The sequence below is a fragment of the Sipha flava genome, unplaced genomic scaffold (genome assembly GCF_003268045.1).
Source record: "Sipha flava isolate LNK unplaced genomic scaffold, YSA_version1 390_pilon_pilon, whole genome shotgun sequence".
Lineage (NCBI taxonomy): Eukaryota > Metazoa > Arthropoda > Insecta > Hemiptera > Aphididae > Sipha > Sipha flava.
In genome coordinates this window covers 12,111-30,943 of record NW_020273100.1, presented here as the reverse complement: position 1 = coordinate 30,943, position 18,833 = coordinate 12,111, and the positions used below count along the sequence as shown (strand labels likewise).

The following is an 18,833-nucleotide window of genomic DNA, read 5'->3' as shown; positions in this document are numbered from 1 at the left end:
CCTTGCATCTAGCTCCCACCGCGTTCGTCGTTCATCTACCTATAAAAGAGGTACCACCTCCTTGCAACACAGCGACGCCAGCGCTCCATAGCGGTTGCATCTTACGAGTAGTCGCCAAATATTAACATTGCGTTGACTATCTATCTATTCTATAATCAATGCTACTACCATTGATTATGGATATTATAGATAGCTCACTGGATGGATTTTTGGTGGCGTACTATTTGGTCGGTAACGTTATGTAGCGCTGCGGGCGCAAGTTAGTTGTGGTCGGCATCGTTATAATCGTTGTAGTCGCGTTGATTAACGACGGCGCAATGTGGGAAATAATAATCTTTAGCGTTTATTTTTAGAAGAAACTCATTAGATCTGTATTTGATTATTGTAAACTGGGGTTTATCTTTGTACGTAGTGTACAAGATTTATAAGATTTATTTATTATAAGGTCCCCACACACTGCCGCGGTGGCGTTGGCGTTGCGGTGGCGTTAAATTTGTACACACGTATTGTAATGGGATACACAATTATTGTATGTAATATCATTGATTATAAATATTTATAGTCAATGGTTATATATAAATATATTATGTTTATACTGGATAAAAATCGCCATTGCCACCGCCGCAATGTGTTCAGGTCTGCGATTTTAATATCGCCACCGCCACCGCGGCAGTATGTGAGGACCTTTAATATTATCTAATTTTATAAAAAAATTTTATGAAAAATAATTTTGTGTTTGCGCTGATATTGCAGTGTATTATATACTAGCTGACCCGGCAAACGTTGTTTTGCCATATATTTAAAAGTACACATTCCTTTATACTTAGAATATATATGATTATATACGATTAATGTGTTTAGTGTGTAACTGAATAAAATAAAATGTTAATATTTTACAAAACTTTTGAAAATATTGACCCACCGAGCACCGGTGGTTTAAAAAAACCATCTAATTGGCAAATAAATATTTGTCATATCAGTTCGAAAATATTTGAAAAACATTTTCAAACCATATGTAGTCAAATTGGAATTGTGTCAACAATGACAAAATTAATTATGGCTAAACTAGACAAAAATACAATTAAAATGAAAAATGATCAGTGTCAGCAACATTTAGTCTACATGATAAATCTGTTATTAACTATTCGCGTGTTTAAAGAATGCAAATGGCAAAAAAATCATTTACAATACTTAACTGAAAGAATACCAAAATTAAGAATATTTGAACATCAGTAAATAAATATCTAACTATGTTAAAACTACCAATATTGTATGTTTTGATTTTCTACATTGATTTAATAATATAATTATTTTCTAAAATATTTTAAAAATTGTAAATCAATAATTTTTGTATAACAATAAGTTAATTGAAGTCATGCTTAATTTGTTTTTATTTAGATCACATTTACTTATGTACACAAGGTGTAAAATTATATGAAATTCAAGTTTACGAAAAAATATGTTCTTAAACTGACTAATAAGAGATTTTAGAATACAATAATACAAAAAAAAATTCACTTTAAAAATTGTAATTATCAGTAATCAATTAAATTAAATATAACAAAGAATAATAAGTATTACAATAAGACGGAGGTAAGTACCGAGCATATACTTTATAAATACTATAATTACTTATTTCTATTAAACTAAATAAATGATAATACAAAATATATAATAAACAATGATTACGATGCGATGGTACGGAAACAGCTCGGCCTAGTTGTCTTCGCCCGTCGCGCATGGGATATAATATTCTTATCTAATAAGTAATAGAAAATTATCTGTTTCTCTCACCCGACGCACACCAATATTGGTTCGATACGAAGCTATATGGGATTATTTTATAAATATCAATTTAAATAAATTTATTTCTTTTATCGCTATCTACCGGCAGTTATATTCTACGCCATCGAAAAACCATCCAGTGAGCTATCTATACTATCTATAATCAATGCTACTACTAATAAAATCGGTAATATCTACTATTTGCTCAATAAATATTATTTATTATTATCAATGTTTTTCAACGGTGACAGTCGACGAACGACGAACAAATAAATATATTATTATCTATAACTAATAAGCAATAAAAATTCGACGAAAAAGACGGTCGAAGAAAAACCCTTACAATTTTATATATAGTATAGATAGATTTGCTTATTACTATAACATTATTTTATAACGAAATAATAATATTAATTACAGAAATAAATATTATTCTTATTACTCACTGTACCTTAATTGGCGATATGTTCCTAAATCTATGCCCGTATTATCAATTATAGCACATTCTATCTCAAATTTCCACCAATATATTATCAATTCAACTAAACTCCCTCTTTACGAGCAATCTTACGACTCTCTTATCTTTTCCCCTCAGATTCATTCTGATAATAAATTTTTAGATCTATCCTCCAATGATTTTAAATCTATGTCTTCTTCCTCGGTTAATGCAGCCGTTTTGAATTATCTTAATGAACGTTTTTTAAACTTCATCGCGATTTATACTGATGGATCAGTCTCCCCTCTCTCTGCTGGATATGCATTCTATATTCCTGATCTACAGCTCTCTTTTAACAATACCCTTCCTCCTACGTCTTCTTCCTTTACAGCTGAGTGTTATGCCATCACCGAAGCCCTAAAACTTATTCAAAATCTTCCCCCCAACAATTACTTAATTGTCTCAGATTCTATGTCGTGCCTCCAAGCCTTAAATTCAAACCCATTTAACTCTCACCTGTCTCCACTTATTCTTCGCATCAAGTCCCTTATTTTTACATTAAATCAAACTAACTATAACATCCACTTTCTTTGGGTTCCTAGTCATACAGGCATACATGGTAATGAAGTTGCAGACCACCTTGCTAAATCTTCATCCAATCTCATCTTTCCTTCTATTTCTCAACTCCCCCATTCTGACTTCACATCGCTTATAAAACAATACTCTACTAATATTTGGTTCTCTCTCTGGAACAATCTACCTGCCGAATTCGCCTCAAAATACAGAAATATTACACCAAATATCCTAAAAAAAACCTGGTTCAATAACTTATACTTACATAGACCATATATAGTACAATTTAATAGGCTACGCATAGGACATCACCTTCTTCCTAGTCACTCCTTCAAACTTGGCCTTAATGATTCTCCATTCTGTACTCTTCACTTAAATGAATGCATTTGTGACTTATCCCATATTCTACTCGACTGCCCTGCACTTCAACTCAATCGCATTATTTTAATTAATGAACTTAAGACTCTTAATATCCCCTTAAATATCCACTCCATACTTAACACAAAATCCACTACCGCCATCAAATTAATAATTTCCTTTATATTGGATGCTGGCTTCATTATTTAATATGTACACTAATGTTTAATGTATAATGTTGTTTTATTTATAATCTCTATAAATGTCGAGCTATCATAGTTGTATACTAAAAGCTAATAAAAAAAAAAAAAAAAAAAAAAAAAAATATTATTCTTTAATTAAATTCCACAATGACTTGTATGCATTTTCTTCGGTAATTATTATCTTTTTAGGACAATTTTCTTCCTCTCCTGTTCGTTTGCCTTTCTTAGCCCACCATTCAATCCATTTTGTTGTGTTAATATTGTCAATTGGTGGAAAATTAAACAAAAAGTTCTTAAAAGGTTGTCAAAAGTAGAAACGCCTGTACGACTATACAACCGAAATCACTTCAAAATTATATAGTTTTTCAGCCATGATTATTATCTTAGTCCGTGATTATCGGCAACGAAATCGTTTTCTGGGAAAAAATAACCATTACTTTGTAGTTAGCTATAGAAAATAGAAATAAACGAAAACAAAATCCAAATACACCGCTCAAAAGTAAACATTCCCAGGGGGACTCGTTTTTAGCGTTCCTCGCTTAATTAAATGAAGAGAGACGTTGAAATCTATGGAAAAATGAAAGCGGAGTCCGTCCGCCCGCGTCCCCCCAATTCGAGCTTTATATATAATAACATTACATTTATAATGGTATTATTATTATGTCCCGTATTTAATGAATTATTTTGTTAATCAATTTTTAATATATATCGTAAAACAGGGTGAATAGAAACACTTCAACTTTAAAAGCAAGGCTTTGCACCCGAATAATTCTTTCAGGTTTCGGGTGTTGAATATATTCGGGTATTCAAACACCGCAATACAACATTTAAACAAACGTTTGGGTATTAACAATCGTTATTATTCGGGTTAATATTGGTTAATATGGGTGTTAAGTAGTCAAGGAAAAATATTAATTTTCATTGGTGGTGGGCGGTGGGGAGGCTGATCCTCCCTCCACTAATGAAATATTTTTATTTTTTGTTACCTGCCTATGTAATAAAATATCAATTTCTTATACAACCGTGCAACAGTTTTTTAGACCAAACTATCATTATGTTAATTTCAAGCAATGGTGTAACAAGTGATGGGCAAATTCCCGGGAATATATTTTTGGGAAATTCCCAGGAATATTCCCAACACCTGGAATATAATAAGTTTTTAAATATTGATCATAGGTTTCAGTTTTAAATTAATCTTAAGGCCGGTTTACACACAACTAATATATAACTAATATATATACTTATTGTACGTTTAATCGAACATAACTAATCGTATTAAGTAAAACGGAGCGTGTATACAATAAATCGTACTTCTTATCGAATCGGAATGAAATCCAAGATTGGATCGAAAGACTGATGAGCGCGGATTCATTTTACGCGAAGTTGAATGACATATTGTCACTTGTAAATGCAAAATTGGTGTATAGTACAACTTTTCGTCCTTTTTAGGTTTAATTTTCTCCTTTACTTAATAGTTTTAACAACTTAATTTCGTTTTTTTGTTTTTAATAATTATAATATATTAAAGTAGGACCTACTATTAGTAGGTATATTAACCTATAATATTTAATAAATAATATAAAATTTGATTTGCATGGTATTTTTTGTTTTCATGCGAACATGTCTGATCTACGAAATTCTGTTACACACGTACTAGGAACATTATGGTAAACCACAATAGTGCTTCTTCCATATCGCCAATTACTGAATAGGTAACTTTTACTTATAAATGGAATGAGCAATATATATTTATATATAACTATAGGTAATTCAGTATCTTTATTAATAAAATTAAAAACATGCAGTACTCTTAAATCTTAGTTAATACTTTTATAATAACAATATTATGAACTAATGATAAAAAAAAAGAAAACAATTAATAAAGTATCCAAATTACTACTTTGTATTTAATAGGTTTTAAAAATAAACATAACTACTAATAAATTATCCACATAATCGTTATCTTCTATGCTATGTAATTGTAATGTATGTATATCTTTAGCTGGTTTAATTTTCTTTATAACTTCAGATGGGCAATTTTTACAGTTTTTTATTAAATGTATGGTCGTTTTAGTAGCATTTTTACTAGAATATTGAAATTTGGAATAACAGCATTCAAGTATCTTTTTGCCATTTACAGTTTTTTCTTGGTAATATAACCAAAACGCCAATTTTTTTTTACCACCAGTCATTTTAACAGAAAAATTGATTAGCACCAAACAAATAACGTACTTTATATACAAATACGTACATTAGATTTAAACACAAAAAGTTATTAACAGAAATGTTAAGAAGTTTGTGAAGTATGAAACTAAAAATTTAACTTACTAGGTACTATAACAGGGGTGGCGAACCTATGGCACGCTGACCAAATTTTAACGGCATGCGCAAAATAATGAAATTGTTCAAAATTGAAAAATTGTACAAAAAAAAATGTTAACTATTTATAAAATGTTGGTTGTAAGAAATTCAAATAAACAAATTATATATGTTTTAAAAATGACAATATCCCTTATGCTTTCATATTTTTCATCAACCTATGTTCATGAAAAACTATTCGCCATAAAAAATATAATTAAATCGAAGGAAAGAAAGTTTATGACCTGTTCAATTAATATACGCCATATCGATTCGAGCTATTGATCGTTATCCATCATTTGGATATTTATAAGTCTGAGCGAGAATATTATTTCCACTCCCGGCCCTTGACTAGCTCGTGTGTATATTGCGGTATAAAAAGGCCGGTTTGTGTCGTGTGCGTCTTCTCGTGCGGTACGGACCTCTCGCACGGCCGTGTGTTTTGGCAGCGTTTTGTTTTTGATTGTGTCCACCGAAGACCGAGCATCTTTGTCTTGCCGGTGTGCGTGTTTCCGCCGGGTGTTGTCACGGCTGGACGAGTCAAGCTGCGTGGGCGTCATCATTTTAACGTCGCTTTGCATATGCTGCTGAATTCAGTCCAGTTGTATCCGTCGCGGACAGGTTTTTTTTCATTATTGTTGTATTAACGAAATATTGTATTATTGCCGATATGGCGTCTCTTTTTAAATATGTTGTATTATGATTATTATTAGTATTATTAGCTTTATATTTCCCACCCCATGGGCGCCATTCCCTAATGCTGTATGTCATTAGTATTTATTTGTAATAATACGTCGGCGCTTTACGACCCGTCATTTAACAAAAAGGCACATTCTTGTTTTCTTATTCGTATTATAGTAAGTCACCCGATCTGTCACAAAATTCATTTTATTCCTTTGGGTATTTTGGGCACGTATTGCCGTCATTCGAGTCAACCTCACGGTAAGGAACCCCGTTGGCAAAAAACAAACGAAACAATTGCTGCTTGTGTTTCACTAAGAATGACTAAAGTTTAATAAAAATAATGTAATAAATCTGTAATTTTGTTTTTAGTCTTAGAAAATATAATTTTCTTTGGGCACGTAAACGATTTTCAAAACCTGAAAATGAAAAATTTGGCAATTGAACTTAAAAAGGTTCGCCGCCCCTGGTTTATATAGTAAATATATAATATAAATAACATTTAAATAAATTAAGTCTTTGAATCTTTTAAATAATAAATGCATATTAGATATAAGAACGTATTAAATCGGAATGTTTCTATTCACCTGGTTTTACGGTTCCTAATTATAGTAAAATGAAAATATAATTTTACTATAATAGGTAAATATTAATAAATAATAATTAAATATCATAAAAAATAAATCTGGGGGGTGGAAACCCCTTACACCCCACCTCGACCGTAACTACGCCACTGTGTATATAATAGATTGACAACAGTGTAATTAATAAAGTAATCCCTAAAAATGATGACCATTTTAATTTAATATAATATTTAGTTAAATGTTATTGTAGTTATGAGTTAGTTATGAACAATATAATGTGTACTTAAAACTTATTTTCAAAATTTTCTATTAAATTTAGATACCCTATCCCATTCACTCCCTTCTTTAATGTGTATAATAATAAATATATGATAACAGGTAATGGACTCAGATCTTATTTTTAAGGTAAGCAAAACTTAATTTCCAAAACATGACACTTGGGTAAGTAATAGGTTTAACTTAAAAATGATGAATATTTAATAATCGAGGTAATTATTAATTTAAAGCACTTATTTAATGTGAACTATTTCTACTTTATATTTATTAATTATGATGTTAAGTATTTAGCATCAATATCCACGCTTATATCAAATGAAAATTATTAAACATTAAAAAATATCATAGAGAATAATAAACAATAATTTATCATTTGCAGTTTTCTTTGTAATCTAGAAGTTATAGAATAGGAGTAATAGAGTAATACACTATTACTTGATTTCTTTGTAACAAACTTAATTGAGACTTGTAAAATGTTTAAATATTTAATATCACACCCTACATCTCTTTTCTAGTGATAGTATATAATTAATATGTTACTTTAATACTAGTCAAACACAATATAATAAAATACCAAACTATAATTAGAAAATAAACATTTATATTTGCATTTTAAATAAAAGATAGATACATAAAAATTTTTTTTCAAAAAAAAACACATATCAAGATAACAACAACTATTCAATGTTCTACCATATCAATAATGGCTAATTTGACTGTGTAAAAACCAACTAAGCTAATTAGTATTTATTAAGCTAATTATTTATTAAATAAAGGAAAAAAAATTAACTATCACAGTGTGACTAACATATCCCTAAAAAAACTGAGGACATTTTAAAAGCATGCAATATACAACATAATAATAAAATAATAATTAATTACACAGTAAAAATAATAATGATGCAAGTTAATGAAATAAAAATCAAAAATAAAGAAAATTGAGAAATTTTATCAATTATTTAAAAATTAAAATTAGTAAAAACAATTAAGAGACCTTACACCTTATAAAATATTGAATTTTTTTTGTTTTATCAAAAAAAAAAAAAAATCAATATATTATTGTGCAAATTAAAACAGTTGTTAAAAAGTTAATTGTAAAAATGAGATCATTATTTTAAATCACCCCACGAAGTACCATTTCTCAGTTTGACAGGTAGAGGTACACACAAATTAACTGCAGACTCCATTGTCTTGACAATTATTGAACATGCTTCATCAAAAACTGAATTTGCCACCTACAATTTTTCAATAATTTAAGTGTATAGTACAAATGAGTTTTACAGAAATAATTTTTCTTCAGTAATAATATGATTATTTTGAAAAAAATATATTATGCAAAAATTACTTCAAAAATTAGTTCATCATGCAAATGCATAACTAAATGAATATGTTGACTGAGTAAACTTAGATTGACAGCCTTATCAACTTTAATCATTGCTATTTTGGTTATATCTGCAGCACTTCCTTGGATAATTGTGTTGATTGCTTGCCGTTCTATGTGAGCTACAGAAAGTGTTAAAAAATAAAATAACTAAATAATTGATTTAGTAGTATACCAATATTCTAATATCAGCAATTAGCTATATTATAAACATAACTTGTATAACTAAACTAATAAAAACTTACATTTTACTTTTGGTATATCACTGTTAATATCTGGTAAATGTCTGATTCGTCCACTCAAAGTTTTCACCAAACCCATTGCCTTGCACTGTGACAAACATTCATTAAAATATTTGTTAACCCCAGGAAATGTGCTTTTGAATTCAGATTGTAGTTTATGTGCTTCGTCTTCCGTAATATTCAATGTTTCACTTAGTGTTACTGCACCCATGCCGTACAATATACCATAACAAACTTGTTTGGTTTTTTGCCTGACTTCATCGCACACCTAAATAAATGAAACACAATATACATTTTAACATGCACTATTTTTTTTTTTTTTTGTAAATTATTAGTTTTAAATGCACAAACCTCAGTTTCTGGTATTTTATGCCATTTGGATGATAAGTTTATGAAAACATCTCCAGGTGATTTAAGAGCAGATAATAAATTAGAATCTTTGGAGAGATGCGCAAGTACACGTAACTCAATTTGACAAAAGTCTACAGATACCAATGTGTGATCTGCAACATAAATATTCCAAAACATATGTTATTTGATTTAATAATATATAATCTAACTAGATAGTAATAATTACTATAATTTTCCTTTTATTTTAATAAATTAAATTAATACGTTTGTAAAAATCACAGTGCATACAATATGTAACAGAAAGATAGAATGATCAAAATAATTTCATAACAAATAATAAAATATATAAGTTTCAACAGAACTCCCTGTACACCATGTTTAGTGACTACATCAATGACATAGCAAGAAATCTCCCAATGGAGAAACCGTCCAAATATAACACCAAAATAATTTCATTTAAAATCAACTGGGATATTAAAATATTGAGAAATGGTATATATATAATTAAAATATTCTTGTGGCTATGGAAATTAACATCAACGTGTTTAATTTGTCTTCTACAAATACGAGGCATTTTAAATCAACATTTACAATAGAAACTAATTTAGAAACATTTTCCATTATTTTTTTGAATGAGTTATCGGCGGTTTTTCAAATTTTTTGTAAGGCATTTTTTTCTTTATTACATTAACCAAAGTATTACATGTCTTGTTGCTTATTTTGTTAAAGTTTGCTCAAATTAAAAATATAAGAAAAGGGAACTTTTCTATATCTATAAATTATTAATGCAAGACACTGAATTTACTATTTTTATTTTCGTTTGCAAATAACAAATCATTATTTTATCTTACATTATATAATATAATAAGAGTAGATATTATTGGGTTCAAATTTACTACACAGATCAAGGGGATTCAGCCTGCCCCCCCCCCCAAAATACGCCACTATAATTGGATTAAATACAAAAAATATTAAACAAAAAACTGTATTAAAATAAATAAACAAAATTACTACTTAAAGCATTTCATAACAATGAATTTCATTTAGAATATTAAATGATGAAAATAGTTCTGCAAATTCTGCACTAGAGCAGAGGTGGAAACCCATTTGAGGATCCAATGCCTTATTTAATTATTGAGATAATGCCTGTCCGAAATCATTTTTATATTTTATATTTTAATTATTTTTTACGAACTGTTTAAGCAAAAGCACTTTTATTTACTTTTTTAATACAATATTCATACATGGAAAAAAATTATGAATAATTAAGAAATTTTAATTTTCAAATTGTAAATTTGAACAATTTATAAACAAAATGTGATCATCTAAACCAGTGGTTTTCAACCTGGGGGTCGAGACCCCCAAGGGGATCGCGAATCATAGCTTTGGGGGTCGCCAAAAATTATGGATGAAATGGTTTTTCCATGTTATTTAAAAAAAAAAACAAAGTAAATTATTTATTTGTGAAATTTTTAAGTGTTAATTAATCAAAATTGTTTATCTTGTAAATATTTTATCGGTAATTAAATCAAATTTTGATGAATAAAACAAAATTTTTTTTTTGAAGGGATCGCATTACACAAAAATAAATAATAGGAGGTTGCAATCCAAAAAAGGTTGAAAACTACTGATCTAAACTATAATGACCTAGAATGGTCTTGGACGAATGTTGACAACATGAGTTTATAACTAGGAGGAGAAATTTTAAAATAATTTTAACATCTGATTGTTTAATTATTTTCAAGTACAAAAATAAACTTAGTTAAATGAAATTAAGTTTTTTATTAAATATATTTTTTTTTAATTAAAAATACATTTTATATAAATTAGACACAAGACAAAAATAAAATAAAATATTTTTTTAAGAGGAATAATAATAAAAATAAAACTAACCTGTCTTGGATACAAATGCTGATCGAATACTTAATATTTCATCTTCAAGAACATAATCTTTGGGTACATTTTGTAAATTGGGTTCATGCATACTAATTCGACCAGTCATAGAATATGAATTACTGTCACAATAAACACGATCAGTTTTTGTTGCCAAAAAAGTATTAATATGCTATAAAATGAAAACAATATTATTAATGCATTACTTACCACAATATTTTTTATTAAATGAAAAAAAAACTCACACTTCTAAGACAACTTAATTTTCGCCAATTTTTTACCAATACAACTAAAGGATGTGAAGAACTATCAGTAAAATTAAATTTTTTTTTCACCTAATTATTAAACATAAAACAATGAGATACTTATATTATTTTAATTAATAAATAAATATTAATTAATACATACTTTAGCCCATTCCAAAGTAGATTGCATATTAAACTTGGTTCCTGATAGTTCAAGTCCTTGTTTAGAAATATCTTCTAATAGTTTATTTACTTTACTATTTAACTTAACCAAGCACTCTTTATTCAGACCAAAACCATAAAGTTCCATTTTTGCCAAAATTGTTTGTATAGGCATCTCTATATCTAATATAGAAATTATTATTATTATTCTTTAAATATTAATTATAATAAATTGTACCTTTGAATGTTTTATAAATATATATTTGTCTGAGTTGATGTCTTAATGTAAACATTAATTTTTGAGTGATAAATGCACTAAAAACTGAATTATTTTTTTTGATATTACCTTGGTAGTTTAAATGCCATTGAATCTAAACCATTAAAAATGATTGTTAAAAAAATTATAAACTAAATAGAAATACACATATGGCTAAATATATATAAAACACCATTAACAAATGTAAAAATAAATTACCAAGTTTTCTAATGAATTTCTCTGTTGACCATTTATTAACCAATCGGCTACAAAAGGATCCCTGAATTTGCAAAGAGGCTTGATATTGCAACATTGAGAAATTATTTTGTAGTTTGATTTTGCATCAATAATATTAACAGTTAAGTTTTTATTGTATAACAACTTTTTCAATAAACTAACAGCAGATGGACCTATTAAACAAAAAATAATTTTTACTTAATTTTTATTTCTTAAATTAATACTGACCCCCTTTGAGAAAACTTGTATGGGGGCCAAAAAATATAAAGAAAACATACCAATTTTATCAAAATCTATATAATGTATGACATTCTGTTTGTTCCAAGTAATTGCAAAACCTTTAAGTACTTGGTCATCAAATTTTAATAAATTTGTGCTGTTACTATTTTCTAGACTGCGTCTCACAATTCTAGCTCCAATTTTCTGTTTGTTGTTAACTTCTTGACATACACTTAAAGATAATGTTATTTCTTTCCTACGTTTAATATCAGGAAAGTGTTCTTGTGAAAATGAATTCGTACTTTCTACTAATTTAGTTTTATAAGCCCAGGAATTACATTTTATTGAATTGGCATTTGAGTCTGGTTTTAGTGGTGAATCTCTAAAATAATAAACATAAATTTTAAGGCTGATGAAAACTAAAAGAACAAAGTAGGAGTAACATACTTGTGAGGAGATGGACCACTAGATGTGGTATCTTGAGATCCAGCAATCATATCTTCAGAGTCAGATATAACTAAATGCTTACATGTATCATTGACAATATTACATTTCTTTGAAGATATTATTGTATTTGACATTGATTCAAAAGTATTTTGAAATGCAAGTTGCATTACACTATCACTCATTCCAATAGATATTACACTCGAATTTACATTTAACTTATCATTACTGTTTAAAAGTTGTTCAAGTTGTGTGTTAATCCTTATTGAATCTGGAAACATTGTGCTTTCAAAAATATCGCAATTTTCAATAGTTTTACTTGTTGAAGGTTCTATTTTTTTATATTTGAGCTGAGGTTCTAAAAATGTAACACGTAAATTATCTTTTTCAGTCGAAGAGTCGTCTTCTCTTTTTCGTTTCTTAGAACCAATATCTCTCTGAGACATCTCCAAAATACTTTCACCTCCAATATTACAATCCCATTTTTCTTCCAGTACTTTTGGTGTTTTAATACTAGCCAACTCATTTTGAAAGGAATCAGAAATCGATTTATAACTAAAACTATCTAGATTACTCTGTTGACAAGCACTTACTGTAATACTAAATTTAGATTTTTCAAACGACCCTTCAAAAAGATCTAAACTTTCTCGCTTATAATCTTTACTTTGAATTTCTAACTGTTCAATGTCAGCACATTCAGATTCTGCAAATAACTCTACACTGTCTCTTCTTGATGAATTTGATAAATTATGAACAGTATTATTCACCAAATGTTTAATTGATGTATTACTATCTTGACTAGTTTCAATTACAGTGATATCTTTTGATGAAATAGGACCTATTTTTACCAAATTTACAGTTGTGTCTAAATCATCTTCATCAATGTTACAATCAACCCAACTTGCAGATTTAAGACCAAGCTCTCTCTATAAAAAAAAAATAATAATATTAATAATAAAATATAAAATTAAAATTGTTTAATTTAAATTTGCATTATATATATAATTAATACAATATTAATAACAGTTTTTGATACAATTGTACAAAATAAATTTGAATTCAGATCATTTTAAAAATAAATGCTTAAAAAAAAGTTAATAAATACAACAGGACAATTATTTATACTAGATTGATATCTAGTAGCAACTTAAAAGTTTAACTTATATAAATTAGTATAAGAAGGCATTTGATCAACTTTGTCCAATATAATCATATTTGTTGTATAGTAAAATTATAATTTATTCATCATTCATTATCATTAAAAATATTATCACTTTTATCAGTATTATTAATAACTTCAAAAACAAATAAAAAAGCTTAAAAAAATGTTGGAATTAATTCAATATACTTATAATACATCAGGGTAGCTTAAAATTAACCATGAGGACACAATGAGAGAAATGTAGAAAGTAGTTCAAGTATATTATGTATATTAGACAAAGATAATTCATTCACCATAACAAAATAAAAATTTTTAATCTAATTTTATAATTTAAAATACACAATATATTGAAATTAAAGAATTAAAAAAAAAAAATTATTATTGTTAATACAATTATCAACAAATTTCAAGGAACCAGTTTTATAATTAATAACTAAATAAAAAAAAAAATAAAAAAAATAATATGAACTAAAAAGTTGATAACTAAAGTAAATCAGAGTGTGATTTGAACTTTAGGTTTATCATTTATTTTACTTTTAAAAGATGTCTTGCTTCATTTATAATATAATAAGCTGCTTCTTTTTCATTAAGAGCAAATCGTCCAGCCAACCAAATGTTCTTTCGTTTTTCTTCATCATTAGTATTATTATTGTTTACATTACTAAAAATAGATTTAATATTTTGTAAATTAAAAAAATTTCAAGTACCACTATATGATATAATATATTACCTTTGGTATGGAATTGCTTTGGCTAGGGTACGCTGTACTAATCGCATATCAGCTAATGCTAATTCGGGAATGTTGTGTATTCCGGCATTATACAATGTCCGTGCAGTAATTGAATTCAAACAGTCTAAACGTAACAATTCAACTAGCTGTCTTTGAACACCAAACTGTAGTCTTTCTGAAAATTGTGATATTAACAATTCCAAAGATGACCAACCTAGTCTTTTACAAAATTGTGTCACCATTCCTATAAACATAATATAATAATTATAAAAATAAATACAATTATTAAAGTGAAACATTTTAATAAAACTCCACCTGCAAATGTAGATGATGATTGTTGAAGACTTTGCAAAAGACCTTTAGATGTACCATATTTGACAACTAAAGTATTGATAGGAACTTCGTTTATTAAGTCTTGTAACAAAAGTGACGTATAAAATCTTCTATGAATAGCTAACTTGTGCTTCTAGAACACCAAAACACTGAGTTATAAATATTCTAATACAAAATATATTAAACATACAGTATACAAAATGTTAAGCTGTTTTAATTAATATTTTCAAACTATTTAAGCTATAGACATGGTAGAAAACTAATTAAGTTGTAGAAAATAATTTGTGACAAAAAAAAAAAAAAAAGGCTGTTATAGAAATTTGGTTTGTTATGTTAGGTAACAAGCTTTTAGTTACATAAATATTAAAAAAAATAAGTCTTTCAGAATCTAATATTATAACATTAACTTAATATATAACATACTAAAATCAGAACTCATAAAATAGTAAATTAACTTTTTCTATGATGTGCGAACAGTTTAAGTTATTTTACAATTGTTATAGCTAGAATGATTTATCATTCAAAATATTTTTTATGATCTATAAAACAGTAATATTTAACTATCAAATGTTTTTAATTTAAATATATAAAACTAACAAATACAAAATTTTAGAAGATAAAAAACTTACATCTGAAGACATACTAAAAGTGGTACCAGTCATAGCTTTAACAATGAATCCTTCTTCGATACCAATCATGTCACCAACCTTACGCATAGAATGTGGTAGTTTTTCCCATATATTAAGAACTCTAAACCAATCCAAATGGCCAATCTGTTCACTAACTGAATATGGAGTAATCTAAAATACAATACATAATAATTTTTGCTTATTAACAAATAAAAATATTCGCCAATAATCTGTCTTACTAAATAAAGTAGATGTAGTTCAGAGTCAAGGGCAAAATTTTGTCTAGCTTTATCTAGTTCTTTAATCAATTTGAGACCAATTTCTGGTGTAACAGATGCTGCAAGACAAGCTTGGCCTAGATTTGTTGGAGCTAATTTATTGTCGTTTTCTCGTATAAATTGATGTTCAACTAACAATTTAAGACATTGATGAATTGGATTCTCGTTGACTATAGAATTTTTATACAATATATTCCACTTATATATTTAGTAAATTCATCAAAATAAGTTTATTGAAAATATACTTACAATTTTCATTAGTTGACATATAAAGTAATGTACACTTAATATATTCGAAAGCTTCTTCTGTAGTGCTAACAACACAACCAGCTACTACTTCCAACAAAGCTCGTTTTAGACAATTAGAAAAATGTCCAACTCCTAAACAACTTTTAATTAATGGAAGATTCTGAGTAGCAACTTCTTCGCCCATTTTTCTTTCATTTTCATTACATATTAAATAACTTTCACCTGTAACAAAATTATATTTATTTTTATAAAAATAATTTTTAAATTATTTAAAATAACAATATATGTTGACAAACCAGCAGTATCTACGCCCATACGACCAGCACGTCCAATCATCTGTCGATACTGAAGAATATCAATAGGAAATCCATGACAATGTGGTGATCTGACAATAACTCTTCGTGCAGGTAAATTTACACCAGAAGATAATGTTGATGTTGCCACTAATACTCGTACAATATTTTGTTTGAATCCACCTTCGATTATGTCCCTTTCATCCATTGTGAGACCTACAATATTAATATTTTTATTAATTTAATTTAATTTTCAAGATAACTATTTATTATTAAAATTAACCTTGCCTTTATAATTTTATAGATAGAACTTTAATATAGAATATACATTTTAAATTAAACGATAATACTAAAAACTAAAATATTTTTTTTTGAATTACTGTCTCAAATTAGATAAATCACCTGCATGATGAAAAGCAACGCCAAATGATATGGTTTTGCTTAAATCAGTTTCAAGGCCAACGGGACATCTTCGAAGTTGTTCCAATACATCACATAAACTTTCACCCTTTAATTGATTTCTTAATTCTATTCCAGTTTTTGATTTATTATCACTACCTAAAATTAAAATAAATTATATCCAAAATTATAAATTTGATATTATACATATATTAGTGAAAGAAATATAATTACCTAACCGTTTAATTTCAGATGCAATATCTAAGGCTAAAGATTCACACCATTTTTTGGTAAAACAGAATATTAACACTGAATAGCCTTGAAGAATAGTTTCAATACATAAATGTATTATATCATCTGGATCATTCTAAAATAAGCAAATTGATTATATTAATTATTTTAAATTTTAAAAATTATTGTTTATTACTTTGAATGTAATACTGGGTTTAATTATATGATTCAGAGTAAGATTACTCGCATTGTAAACATGTTTGCCTATTTTTAAATATTGTTTTAATGGGACTGGACGAAAATCAGTCTCATATAGAGAAGCGTCTAACCATTTCGCAAGCAATTCCAAATTTGGCAATGTAGCTGACATGCCAACAATCTGAATTGATAAATTACTTCTTCTAAAAACCAATAAAAAAAAAAAAAGAATAATAAATAAAAAAGTCAAACACAGCATGATATTAGTGATATTTACATCTTAGACATGTATTTGATTTTTGTTAAAAGTAGTTCTAACAAATATCCTCTATTTGAATCGCCCAACATGTGTAATTCATCCACAACTACACAACCAATATCTTGTAACCCATCATCTTCCATCAACCTACGATAAATTGTGTTACTATTATTTATTATTATATTTATTCAATTTCATTTTTATTATTACCGATTTATAATACCATTGGCTTTTTCAATAGTGGCAATAGCAACATTTATAGACCGCAGTCCACCAGTAGGTGTATAACTGCCCATAAATCCTGCAATTCTTTTATTTGTGCCTTCAAACAACTCCTACATTAATCATTATTTGAAAAAAAAGCACAAAAAATAATTCAACAGTATGTTTTTAATATTATATAATTCACCTGAAAATAAAGCATTTTCTCTCGAACAACAGACACAAATGGAAGAATTATTAACACTTTTTTATCTCTTTCTAATATTGTTTGCATTGTTAGTATTTCAGCGACTATAGTTTTACCTAAAAAAAAAAAAAATGTATTTTAACTCAAAAAAAACAATATTATAAATATTATAATTATAACAGTTCAGCCCATCAAGGGGGTACTGAAAATACAAGGAGAAGCAATGGCAATAGTAAATAGAGAAGCAAAGACTAACAGATTCACAGATAAATATTTTTAAAAGGATAAAACTGACAAATTTTAAAAATAATTTCAAAATATTGATTAAGTATATATGACTGTGTTAGTGTGTGTATTTAAATGGGAAATCATCTAAAATGTATCTAACTAGTAAAATTTTAACCGGCTGATGTAGGGGCTGAATACACGAGATTTCGTCCATCCAATACGCCTTCACTGGTCAGACATTCCACTTGCCAAGGAAACATGGACACAATACCACGTTTCTTGTAGTTCTGAAAAACATGAAACATCGTGAGCAATATTGTGTTTATAACCATATAGTGTTGTATAATATATTTACGGCGACAATTTGAGGAGGCAAGCCCCAAGAATCGAGATTGCAAAGATCGTCACCCATTGTCGGTCATTAAAGTTCTGTGGAAATCGCTACCGCTGTCAACGTAACCCGAACGTATCGAAAACAGCGTTTAGCCACGACAACCACGTTCGAAGAGATGAAATGGCCTGTTGAGAATTAAACAACATCTTGATCACTGGGCATGTAGATCGGATTTGGTGTTCGGCACGCACAATTTATCTATTGGGTTTGTTAACGAGTTACTATGAAAAAATAAGCGATTACGAAAGAGGGAGAGAAAATGTTCTCTAAAAAGAATTATTTGAGTGTTAAGTAATTGACTTCGACAACAAGTCTAAGTCATTGTCAATAACGGCTGAGATAACTCTGATCTATGATT

The 18,833-nt window shown here is 27.9% G+C and overlaps 1 protein-coding gene across 3 annotated transcripts; it reads right to left on the bottom strand.

The window, feature by feature from the left end:
* Nucleotides 1–8,325: 8,325 nt before the first annotated feature.
* Nucleotides 8,326–18,833, bottom strand: LOC112688469 (DNA polymerase theta-like). 3 transcript variants are annotated; one of them, XM_025561654.1, is made up of 26 exons: nt 18,437–18,833; nt 18,257–18,368; nt 17,854–17,969; nt 17,655–17,779; nt 17,463–17,609; nt 17,184–17,388; nt 16,991–17,123; nt 16,760–16,915; nt 16,361–16,573; nt 16,065–16,286; nt 15,777–15,985; nt 15,538–15,708; nt 14,891–15,041; nt 14,576–14,819; nt 14,380–14,506; nt 12,687–13,609; nt 12,299–12,621; nt 12,003–12,193; nt 11,766–11,898; nt 11,529–11,710; nt 11,366–11,455; nt 11,121–11,292; nt 9,228–9,379; nt 8,880–9,144; nt 8,599–8,756; nt 8,326–8,488 (listed from the first exon to the last, which is right to left on the bottom strand). In XM_025561654.1, exons 1-26 carry the CDS (start codon nt 18,491–18,493, stop codon nt 8,363–8,365), a joined length of 5,103 nt encoding a protein of 1,700 aa, XP_025417439.1. In that variant the 5' UTR covers nt 18,494–18,833; the 3' UTR covers nt 8,326–8,362. The 3 variants fall into 3 exon arrangements, with proteins under 3 accessions (XP_025417439.1, XP_025417440.1, XP_025417441.1); XM_025561655.1 differs by having other exon boundaries at nt 17,463–17,591; XM_025561656.1 differs by lacking the exon at nt 18,437–18,833 and having other exon boundaries at nt 18,242–18,334.